This window comes from Mobula birostris, chromosome 3 (assembly GCF_030028105.1).
Source record: "Mobula birostris isolate sMobBir1 chromosome 3, sMobBir1.hap1, whole genome shotgun sequence".
Taxonomy (NCBI): Eukaryota; Metazoa; Chordata; class Chondrichthyes; order Myliobatiformes; family Myliobatidae; genus Mobula; species Mobula birostris.
This window is the reverse complement of record NC_092372.1, coordinates 169,625,898-169,638,828: the sequence shown is the minus strand read 5'-3', so window position 1 is coordinate 169,638,828 and position 12,931 is coordinate 169,625,898. Positions and strand designations below refer to the sequence as shown.

The window sequence follows — 12,931 nt, the reverse complement described above, 5'->3', positions numbered from 1 at the left end:
AATCATTTATATCACTCATTGTGGCAAATTTGCACTTTTTTGAAATTTTTTTACATGTAAACATGATTGATGAAATCTTAAGTAATTTTAAATCAGATCAAAATAATTTAAGAAATGTAATATATTGCCTTTTTAAAAGTATTATCATACCCAGGGAAATTGACAGTTGAGGTTACTCACTCTACCTAATGTTGCCTATCACAGGCCTGATCCAGGTTGGGAAATGGAATCCAGTCCCTCTCTCGTATGTGACAGATGCACCGGATGCCACAGTAGCAGACATGCTGCAGGATGTGTATCATGTGGTCACACTGAAAATTCAGTTGCACAGGTTAGTGACAACATGCAAGTCCCTTGGCTTTGATGATTGCATGGCATCATTATTATTTCATGTCTGTCTTTAACTTCCAAATCTCTAAATGCCTGAATTATTTTACCAAACGCATTGGAGCAAGAAGGTAGAAGTAACAAGAAATAATAGTCGCCACATGCAGCTGATGTATAATTCATGCATCAATACAGCAGATGTGTTGTATAAAGTAATTAACTAATCAGAACAATCAGGAGACTGAGAGCAATCTCTAGATGCATCTGCTTGATGTGCCAAATGAAATCTGTCTATCTTGAAGGAATGTTGCACCAGGAATCAGTCCTGAAATGTCCTATTTTTTTCCCCCTTTATATGATATATTCTATCATGCAGTTGCCCAAAACTGGAAGACTTGCCACCTGAGCAGTGGACACACACAACCGTCAGAAATGCTCTGAAGGAACTACTGAAAGAAATGAACCAGAGCACACTGGCAAAAGAATGCCCCCTCTCCCAGGTATTTAAAGGGCTTTAGTAAAGTAGTTTAGAAAGAGTAGTAATGAATAAAATCTGAAGTCTTGTTATTTAAATCTATCAAAGACTGCAGCTTTCACACCAAAATCAGCAATGTATAAATCTTATTTTCAAAACACTTTCAGATGTTCAAAGGTTTTGCATTTCTATGATTTATAGCTGTCAGAATTGCAAGTGTTTATAAATTAATCAGTAATATTCATGATTGGGAACTTGTGGTTTTCCTGTTGTACATTGTAAGGAATTTTCCCATCATCTTCTGAGATTTGTTCATTGTAAACTAGTAATAATGATACCTAAACTGAAGTAACAATCTTAACGAGTTTGACATTAAATTACTGTGGAAAGTAACTAGAATCTTAAAAATGTTCTGTCTTTGAAAAATTCAATACAATGTGCAATTTGAATGAAATGGTGGATACTGGAAAGCAATCCTGTAATCTTGGGGCTCAACTAATATTTATAAGTTATAATCTGAGTGTAATGAACACCTCAATTAGATTTTCAAGGTTCTCATCATTTAACTGGTTATTTTTTCATAAAATTAAACTTTTTAAAACCTGCTGTTGTAGAAGTCTTCCATTGCTCAATGAGTTAATGTCAGATACATTGTTTTTCATTGCAATGGAATGACATGTTCTGTGGGAAGATATCATTTGATGTAACAGTAGCAAAATTCTGACAGTGCTGTGCTTCTCTTTCTAAAGAGTGACAGATAAAGTCAAGGTTTTTTGTACAGATTAAATGATTTCAGAAGACTTGAATAATTTTGGATTCACACCCATGCTCATTATATAAAGCTTAGAATCCTTTCCAGACTAGTCATTACGCTAGATAAACATCTGCTACTGAAAGAAGAGTTTAGCACATTTGTTTTATAACTTAGCTTTTTTATTTATGTACAAAACGTATTACTACCATTTCTACAATGTTTTTCTGTGTACAGTCTACAAGCTGATCGTTAAAGCAAATGATGAAATTTCAATATTTAAATAAAGTAAAAATTTATGTGCAAAATATCCATAACACATGGGATGCCTGATATACTTTAAGGACAAAATGTAGGCAAACACAAAATATACCAATTTGGTAAAGAAATAACCTAGATCCAATCTTCACAATTTCCCTCACAGCTTAAGTCAGGAGCTTGCCTTCAAAAACATAGCCATCGGTAGCAGTTCAGCTCAATATACTGATAAAGCCTATGTTGATATCCATCTATCCTTTTGCCTTTGGGTTTGGCAACATGGATTTAAATCTGTAATTTAAGTTCGTAAATTCTAAAAATATATTGTATGGAATAGCAATTATTTCAATACAAAAGCACTTTATGAATGTTTCATCAAGTTTTAAATTGAAATATCCAACTAATAGCTGTAGCCACAATATTAACATATATTAAGAGAAATTACTTTTTATCATTTTAATTAATATATCAATTATGCTTCAGCAGCTTTTATATCTCTGTAGATGGGAGTGCTTGTAGCACCAGTTCCTGAAGTGCAGATCTCACATTTGCAGTGGCAAGCGTAAAGTATAGATACCTCAATTACTGAGCCAAACATCCAAAGATCAGAAAGCCAAAAAAAAAACACAGATGTTGTAAATCTTAAGCAAAAAACAGAATATGTTAGAAATACACAGCAAATCAGACACCATCTGTGTAGGGGAAAAGGAATTCACATTTTGGGTTGATTACCTTTCATAACAATGTGTGAAAAAATGCTATGAAAGGTCAAGGCTGTGTTGCAATTGCCACAATTCATTGGTTCTCTGCATCAGGAACTAAAAGCACAGATATCACAAGTCATAAGATAGTTTAAGATACTGTTTATGTTGCTCACTTCGGAATCAGAAAGCTCTGAACTTGAGCGCTGTGCAAGACTTGAATATGTGAGAAGGCTGACTCACCAGTGTAGTATTGAAGGGGTGGTGCATGATTGAGGCTGTGGCTCATCAATGCTCCTCTCACAGTATTAACAATCCCATAGTAAAGCCCAGTATAATTCATATAAGAGATTCTCCTCTGTGATGCCAAAGTCATGAGTATTCATTCATAATAAGAAGCAAAAGTACAAAAACAGACTAGCTAGTTACTTATTCCCTTTGCCATTTGTGGGATGGGTGTTCTGTATGGCTACATGACTACAGCTAATGCACTCCGAAAAATAAAAAGCAATTCATGTGTGAAGCACTTAAAGAAATTTTTAATGTCACAATATATGAATGCTAGTTTCTGTTTTTTTTTCATCTCATCTCTTAATATATTATTTTAAAACTCTATATACCTGGTTAGCCTATACTTTTTCCTCCTTGCAAATTTGTGAATATGTAGAATTTACATGTACGGTGATAAAGTTGAGTTTGACCTGAATTGACAGAATTCAACTTCAAATCAATAATCTGGAATAAAAACAAAAATTAGTCATCACTATGATGGCCACTGGATTGTCTTTAAACCCAATCACCAAGTTCACTAATGCTCTTCATGGGAGGAATCCTGTCTTTCAGTAATTCTGGATCCTTTGGTTAACTCTTAAATAGTAGTAGACCACTTAGTTGTACTGTAGCTACTTTTTAAAAAAAAAACTTAGACCTGCCATCACCAACATAAGCACCAAATGTGGATGTGGCAAGGTCAGTCTGATTCCTGTCACTCACACAAAGTCCTGCTTACAAACATCTGGGCACTGCTGTTAAAACAAGGAGAGCTGTTGCACAAACTAGTCCAGTCATAGCCAGACATTAGTCCTGGTGATATGCCAGATTCCTCCATCTCAGTCCATGAACATGTCTTCCTTATGCACAGGATAAATCCCTCAGAGAAGGCGACACTTTGGAACAAATACAGAAGGAAAAAATCCCATGAAATCTCATGGCATGTGGTCAAACGGGTAATAAGCACTCCCTTCCTGATTACTATCTGCCACCTGTGGGAACTGATGAAGCTCTGCTACTCCATGCTAATCACCAGTCGGAAGAAGCACTGAAAGTGCAAGGATACTGATTGTGTGAGAACAGCATTGCCGTTACCCCAAGTGGATCGATAACACCACCACAGACTGAACCACTTAGTGCTGAAGGATATTGCTACCAGCCTGCTTGTTGCTGATAGTGAGTGAATCAACTTGAGGGATGAGCATATTTCACTATATCCTCCTGAGTCACCTGAAGTAGTTGTATCAATCTATGACAGTATTTGTAGTTGTAGACCTTGTGGAGACAAAGGCTGTTTACACTGAGGACACACTTCGTTGTAATGTGTGGCACTAAAACTATGAGGTACAACAGACCAACAGTAGCAGCAGAAGAGCACACCAAAATGTGTGATCTCATGTTCCAGCGTACCCTTCACTCTTCTATTACAATCAGCCCAAGGAAACAGCCCAGGTTCAATGAGGAGCACACTGCAAAGAACACCAGGCATATTTAGAAATGAAATGAAACTGCAAAAATAGCATGTGATAGAGATAAGAGCTCTTATAACTGATGAATCAAATCAAAACTCTGTAGCCCTTTTTACATCTGGTTATTAATGCTTGTGGGTGATTGAACAACTAACAAAAGAAAGGGGCTGTAAAAATATCCCATCCTCAGTGTTGACAGGCCCAATATGTGTGTGCTGAAAGAAAGTTTGAAGTATTCACAAAAATATTCAGCTGAAGTACTGAGTAGATAATCTATCTCGGCTTCATTCTGAAGCTAATCTTCAGCCAATCTTCATGTTACTTACTCCATAGGATATCGATCAAGAAATATCTGATAGCATTGAATGCAACAAAGATTAGAAGGCAGACAGCATCTATAGTACTGAATGTAGAAAATTGTGCAGGCTTGTCCTATTTGCAAAAATAGGGACAATTCTAATCCAACTGATTACTGCCCATAAACACAAGAAATTCTGCAGATGCTAGAAATCCAAAACAACACACACACACACACACACACACACACACACACACACACACACACACACACACACACACACACACACACACACACACACACACACACACACACACACAATAACGCGGAACTTTTCCGGTCAGGCAGCATCCATGAAAATGAGTGGTCAACGTTTCAGTTCAAGACCCTTCTTCAGGTCTGGAAAGGAAGGGAAGATTAAAAGGGGAGGAGGAGGAGAAGAAGACTAGCTGGAAGGTTATGGTTGAAACCAGGTGGTTGAGAAGAGTAAAGTGCTAGAGATGAAGGGTATCTGATAGGAGAGGGGAGTGGACCATAGGAGAAAGGGAAGGAGGAGGGGCACCAGAGGGAGGTAAGAGGAGGTAAGACGCCAGAGTGGAGAAAAGAAGAAGGTGGGGGGTATCAGAAGGAGAAATTGATATTTATGCCATCAGGTTGGAGGCTACCCAGACAGAAGAAAAGGTCGGTCAGTCTACTCTCAATCATCCACAGAGTGATGGGACATGCAATCAACAATGCTATCAAGTGCACTGCTAAGCAATAATCTCTTCAATGATGCTATTCACTGCCCTCAAGACATTTCTTGGATTTCTGTTGGTCAGCTTGACCCCCAGACCTCATCATAGCCAAGATAGATCAGAGCTGAAATGAGTGACAGTTAATACTTTGGCATTGTGGACTACTGGTTAAAACGAAGTGGGGACACTGAGGAGAAAATGTTCATACCTCAAACAACAGAAGATCATTTTGATTTTTGGAAGTCAACCATCCCAGTCACTACTGGAATTTCGTAAGGCACAGTCATGGCTCTGACAATCTTCAGCTGCTTCATCAATCACCTTGCAGGGATTTACATAGATGTTAATGGTTGTACAGTGATCAATTTCACTCACTACTGCTCAGCAAATTATACAGACAACGTTCTATACGTGTATCAAGTAGAATCCAGATAATTGTTGGACATCGTGAGATAAGTAGCAAGTAACATCCATGCCTGAAAGTTTCAAGCAATGAACATATTTCTGCCAAGGGAGTCTACTCACCTACCTTTGACATTACGAAATTAAAACAAAATGCAAAAATAAAATTCTCAGCAAATTAGGCAGCATTTGTGAAAGGGAAACAGAGTTATATTTTAAGATGAACTTCCACCAGAGCAGGGTAAGGTCCTTCTACCTTAGGCCATGAACTTATCAATCACCCCTGCTGTGGACACTTTCTGGAGGTCCAAAATCCGTATGCTCCACAACCGTTGGACTAAGTGTGTAAATGTAGGAGGGGACTATGTTCAAAAGTAAATGTGCTAGGTTTTCTAAAATTGACTCCTTCTACCTTAGGCCAAGAATTTATCAATCACCCCTTGTAGATATACTTAATGTTGGCATGCAGTAATGAAGACTACTTAACAATTTGCTGTCCAGGGGTAAAATATCCATGAAACCTGTCTCTGTAACTTTTATCCTTAAGTTATTGCTATAATCATAAAATTAGAGAGGACAGTAGGTTAAGACTGATCTATAATACATACGGTTACTTGTTTGGTTACTTGGAATCACTGGTGGCAACTACCAAAGCATTATTTGTGGATGTGAGTCAGCTGTAGAGCCTGGGGAGTTTTTAGAGTTTTTAATTTGTTTCTAGTAGCAGGCCTTCAGGTTTTCCCCTGCAAATTTACTGTCAGCGTAATAGGATTTCACAATTGGATTGGCATTGATTTGACAATTCATCCTAAGTCCAAGCTAATTGAAGAGAATATAACATTTAGTTCTTCAATTGCCAGGTTATAGAAGAGTACAGGTAGGTGGTGTTCTTGTAGATAGATACAATGGCAGCTTGAACTTGGGCCTGAAGGCCTGTTTCACTGCTTTCCAGCTTTCTGATTAAGTACGGGGGTAAGGAACTCTGGAAAATTAAAATCTCTTGAGAAATGGTGCTGAGCAGATTGTTGGAGCTGCAGGTTGACTCACAGAGGCAGCGATCCTAGCTCAGACCTGACACCTGATCATGTGTATGTGGACTCTGATTGAGGTTAGAGGCAGAATCGGATGCAAGTCAGCTCCAGCAGAGTTTGCCAGCTATTACTTCCTACAAAGCGAAACCTCATCATGAATGGCAGTGATGCTTCACTACCAGATGAGCTCAACACTTTTTAAGCACACTTTGAAAGGAATAATAAAACTTCATCAATGCAAATAACTACAGTATCTGTTGACCCTGTGATCTCTGTCTCAGAGGCCGATATCAGAACATCTTTCAAGAGGGTGAACCCTCGTAAGGCATAAGGCCCTGATGGTGTACTTGGTAGGGGTTAAGGACATCTTCAATCTCCTTGCTGCAGTCAGAAGTTCCCACCTGCTTCAAAAGGGTAACAACATATTAGTATCCAAGAAGGGTAGGATGAGCTACTGCAACAACTATCACCCAGTGGCACTCACATCTACTGTGAGGAAGTGTTTTGAGAAGTTGGTCATAGCTAGAACCAACTTCCTCCAAAGCAAGAAACTGGACCCACAGCAATCTGCCGATCACCATTATGGGTCTACAGCGGATGTAATCTCAGTGACTCTCCTGTTGGCCCTGGATCACTGGGACAATAGTAATACTCTCGTCAGGGTGCTGTTATTGACTACAGCCCAGTGTTCAACACAATCATACCCTCAATTATAATCAACAAGCTCCAAACCTTGGGCCTTTGTACCTCCCTCTGCAAATGGATTCTTGATTTCCTCAGTGGGAGATCACAGTCTATGCGGATCAGAAATAACAACTCCTCCTCGCTGACAATCAACACTGGCACACCTCAATGATGTGTAGTTAGGCCACTGCTCAAGTCTCTATACACCCATGACTCAGTGTTTGAGCTGTGCCCAGTCACCATCTAGAAATTTTCTGATGACACGGCCATTGTTGGCAGAATTTCAGATGGTGATAAGGAGATCAGCCGGTTGGGTGGTGTTGCTGCAACAACCTTGCACAACATCAGTAAGACCAAGGACTTCAGGAAGGGGATGCACACCGGTCCTCACTGAGTGATCAGAAGTGGAAATAGTGAGCAGTTTCAAGTTCTGGGGTGTCAACATATCTGAGGATCTATCCTGGGTCTGACATATTGATGCAGTTACAAAGAAGGCACAGCATTGGCTGTACTTCATTAGGAGGCCAAGTAGATTTGCTATGTCACCAATGACACTTGCAAATTTCTACAGATGTTCTATAGAAAGCATTCTAACTGGTTGCATCACGGTCTGGAATAGGGGTGGGGAGTGAGGGGAGCCACTGCACTGGATCAGAAAAAACTGCAGGAAGCTGCAAACTCAGCGAGCTCCGTCACGGGCACTGGCCTCCCCAGCATCCAGGACATATTCAAAAGGTAACACACATCAAAGTTGCTGGTGAACGCAGCAGGCCAGGCAGCATCTGTAGGAAGAGGTGCAGTCGACGTTTCAGGCCGAGACCCTTCCTCAGTCCTGACGAAGGGTCTCGGCCTGAAACGTCGACTGCACCTCTTGCTACAGATGCTGCCTGGCCTGCTGCGTTCACCAGCAACTTTGATGTGTGTTGCTTGAATTTCCAGCATCTGCAGAATTCCTGTTGTTTGCATATTCAAAAGGTGATGCCTCAGAAGGGTGGCATCCATCATTAAGACCTCTGTAATCCACGACATGCCCTCTTCTCATTGCCACCGTTAAGGAGGAGGCACAGGAGCCTGAAGACACGCACTCAACATTTCAGGAACAGCTTCTTCCCCTCTGCCATCAGATTTCTGAATGGACAGTGAGCCCATGAACACTTCCTCAGTATTTTTCCCTCTCCTTTTGCACTACTTATTTATTTTATTTTTTTAATATATACCTACTGTAATTGGTTATTTTATTACTATGTATTGCAATGCATTGCTGCTGCAAAACAACAGATTTTACGACATGTGCAGCTGATATTAAATCCGATCCTGATTTTGAGATTGCACGTTCTCTCTATTACTGTAGCTGTTTCCCTTGGATGTCCCAATTTCCTCCCACATCTCAAATATGTATTTGATGGTTGGTTAATTGGTTACTGTAAATTTCCCAAATGTAGGTGTCTGGTAGGAATTTTGGCGGGATTTAAAGGACTATGAAGATCAACGTGTTGCTGAGAGAGTAAGTGAAGGAATGGAATTGCCGGGAATGCTCTGAGGGCTGGCATAGATGTCATAGGTCAGATTACTTTCTTCTGCATTCTTCAGGTCTTAAGAAAGTGACTAGTGAAATATTTGATGTGTTAGATTTTACGCTTCTGAAAGTTCCATTAAATTGGAAGGTAGTGAATGCAATTCCTTTATTTCAAAATAAAATCGCAGGAGGTTGGAGGAAGTAGAGAAAACTGCAGTTTAACATCTGTCCTGGAAAAGTGTCGGAAACCATAATTAAAGATATTATACTAATGCCAATTGAGAAATATAGAGTAACCAGGCAAGTCAATATGATTTTGTGAAAGGGGAATCACATTTGTTTAATTTATTAGAGTTCTTTGAAGAAGGAACATATGTGATGGCTAAAGGGAAACTGAAGAATGTGCTAATGATGTAGATGCTTTACAAAGGATGCACAAGAGGTTCACCAAGATGTTGCCTGGATTAGTGAGTATTAGCTACAAGAAGAAGTTAGATGGTGTATGAAAAGTTGCTATATCAAAGTTATTGTGGAAAATAACAGGTTGTGCTGCAGAGTTAACATGATAGTGTGGACAGAAGGTTGGGTGGCTAACAGGAAACACACAGTCGGCCTAAATTAGTGTTTATTAGCATATCAAGATGTAACCAATAGGGTGTCACAGGAATCAGTGCCGTAGCCTCGTCTTTTTACAGTCTATACATGTCTTGCTCATAGGCAACAAAGGTATAGTTAATAAGTTTACTGGCATTTAAAAAAGCTAGTTGGAAAGAAGACAAATTAGTACTACAAATGGATATAGATCCAGCAAATGTAGTATAGTACTGGAAATTGTGTAATTGTCAGTTTTCTCTGGAAAAGAAGTATATTATCTAAATGGTGAGTAATGATAGAGCTTTGTTGTACAGTGATCTGGGTGCTGCTCGGCCTTATTCATAAAACAAAATTATGCTGGTCCCTCAGGTAGTTACGAAAACAAACAGAATGCTATTGTTTATTGAAGGATAATTTAAATACAAAAACAGGGAGATTTTGCTTCTGTTACATAGGCATTAGTGAGACCATATCAGGAATACTGTGCACAGTGTTGCCCTTTTTAAGCAAGGATGTTAATGTATCAGAATCAGTTTGGGGAAGGTTTACTGAACTAATACCTGGAAGGAGAAATTTGTTTTATAGGGAACGGTTGGACGGGCTAGAATTGTATCCACAGGAATACAGAAGAATTAGAGGCAACTTGATTGAAACATGGAAAATGCTAAGGGGGGTTTATTTTTCAATCAAGCTGCCTCTCATTCTTCTAAATCCTAGGGAGTCTTGTTAAGGGTGGATGAGATATTTCCTTTGTGGGAGAATCACTGCTTTAAAAAAGGGTCATGCTGATTTAACTCAGATGAATGATTTATTTTTATCTTAGACGTTTGTGAGCCTTTGAACTCTTCCTCAAGGGCAATGGAAGCAGAGTTATTTTTATGATAAAGGTAGATGATTCTTGATAAGCAATGGGTGAAAAATTACTGGGGACAAAACAGCTTGCAGAGTTGAAATGACAATCGCGTCACCACAATCTTAATAAATAGCAGAGTACGCTTGTGGGACCGGGTGGTTTGCTCCTGCTCCAAATTCATATGCAGGTTAACACATACCACTGGAAGTCCAGTATTGGCTTAAATATGGAGTGTATAGTGCTCGAGAGATCAATTGAGTAGTTTGTAAACGTATCTGGTCTTAGCTTAATTGTTTAGGAAGCAGAAATGCCCTCTTTCTGCTGTCAGACAATTTAATTTGATCACTTTTAGGAAGCTGTTTTCATTAACAAGTATCTGGGCACATTCTGAGTTCTGTCTTTAACAGCACAGTTAAAGTTCCAGCCAGGCAGGAGTCACAGATGATAAACATGTTTCTCCCTATAGATAAAACCTGCTCTGAGATTGGGAGTTGTCATGCAAATTCTTATTTGATAGGTGTTGTAACTGACAGTACAGTCATGTTTCTGAACATCCTCTTTGAGCATAGTCCCGCAGCAGTTTTACACTCAACAGAGCTGTTCATAAATTGTTCATTGCAAGGCCATCTATTGTATGTTTTTAAATTTTTTTTCTGAAATTCAGTAGTAGGACAAAAATATGTTTTTGAGAAACACATTCCTCAGGATTTGAATCGGAATAAAGCTGAAATGTAACAGTCATACATAAGTTAACATTGTTGCGTTTTCCTCAGAACAAGTTTTACTTGTATAAAAGGAGACAGCTAATTGGAATTCACAAATTACTAGTTGTATTTCTTTTGTGCTTAAGAAACACTCCCTATTTATTTTGACTACAAAGCTAAATATTTGGTAACAATTTAACTGAACAAAAACATAATTTTAATTTTGTTTTTAAAGTACAAAAAAACATTAAAATGTCTTTTAAATGTAAGTGATATTCACATCACCGTTCTCAATTCTAAGTCTTTACTTAAAATGAAACTTCCTGAGAACTAATAGAGTAGGTATATATGTATCTACCTCTTAATTTCACATGAGCATCAGCATACTGTTTTCCTCGTACCCTTTGTGTTCATTTTGGAATGTAAACAAAATTATTTATTCTTGTCACTGGGATACTTATCAGTAGTTTTATCTTCCTCCAAGAATTAGATTAAAAGAACCTTGCTGTGTTAGTAATACCTAAGAGCTTAGTCAGAAACCTTTCAGGTCTTACTGCCTACAGATTTCCACAGCTATCTCGATACCAAGAAGGCATTGAGATATACCATCAGCTTTGGAGTGGCCATTGCACAGGATTGGAAAAAGCTGCAGAAAGTTGCCAACTCAGCCAGCTCCATCGTGGGCACGCTCCTCCCCGGCATTGAGAATATCTTCAAAAGGTGATGCCTCAAAAACGGCAGTATCTGCTGTTAAGGACCACCATCACTCAGAACATGCTCTCTCTTCATTACTACCATCAAGGAGGAGGTACAAGAGCTTAAGACATACACTCAACATTTTAGAAACAACCTCTACCCTACCGCCATCAGATATCTGAACGGTTAATGAACCCATGTACACTACCTCACTATTCTTTGCGCTCTTTTTGCACTACTTACCTAATTTATTTTCAAGATGTATTTCTTATTGTAAGAGGTTTTATTATGAATTGCAATGTACTGCTGCTGCAAAACAACCTATTTCATGATATATGCCAGTGCTATTAAATCTGATTCTGATTCACAACAGCCCATAACGTGCCTGTCTTTTTGTGGGATACATGGAATAGTTTGTGTTTTAGTTCTCTTCAGACTTTCCCTCATTATTTTTCCAATGCATAAATAATAATATTGATGCTGCTTTCTATGCTCCTATAAAACTCACTTCCTTCCCTTTGCTGTTAGTTTCCACCCTACTTTCATTCTGATATTTCCCTTTATATATAAATCTCTTTCTCCCAGCCTGGGATGTAAGCTACTGACAAACAATTATTACAAGCTTATTGACTCATACAGTTATCTCGACTGGCTATCTGTCCCCCCACCCGGCAACCCTATCTGCAACTTCAACCCAACTTGTTTTCTCTGTTTACCCAGATCAGATGAAACGTATTTGACTCTCCTTTTTCACAGATGCTGCCTGATCTGCTCTGGATTTGCAATACTTTCTGCTTTTACTTGTGTTCTCAAATGTTCATCAATTGCTTTGCGTAGCACTAAGTGGGTTTATTGGTTTCAGCATGTAAAGAAACAGATTTTAGTGTAATTTTATGTATGATAAAGTGGCCTGGTGGGCAGTGGTTAGTGTTTCGTACTCCTGGTTCCATTCTAGGTGGCATGGTTTCTGTCTGTCAGAAGTTTGCATTTTCTCTCCTTGCTCCAATTTCCAACAACATTCCAAAAACTATGCTGGTAGGTTAATTGTCGACTGTACAATATTCCTTAGCATAGGCAAGTTCAAAGGATCAAATGTGGAGGAATGGGGCAATGAGAGAGTAAATGTTGCAGGGGTACAGTGAGATATGGAGACAGGAGTGGGACT

The 12,931-nt window shown here is 38.9% G+C and overlaps 1 protein-coding gene across 9 annotated transcripts in view; it reads left to right on the top strand.

Moving 5' to 3' along the window:
* Positions 1-12,931, top strand: part of LOC140195411 (DNA-binding protein SATB1-like) — a 157,949-nt gene that overhangs the window by 19,724 nt on the left and 125,294 nt on the right. For all 9 annotated transcript variants that reach the window (XM_072253662.1, XM_072253658.1, XM_072253661.1 and 6 more), the window contains 2 exons: positions 205-331; positions 704-827. In XM_072253662.1, coding sequence (XP_072109763.1) covers positions 205-331; positions 704-827 — 251 coding nt within the window. The remainder of the gene's footprint in view (positions 1-204; positions 332-703; positions 828-12,931) is intronic.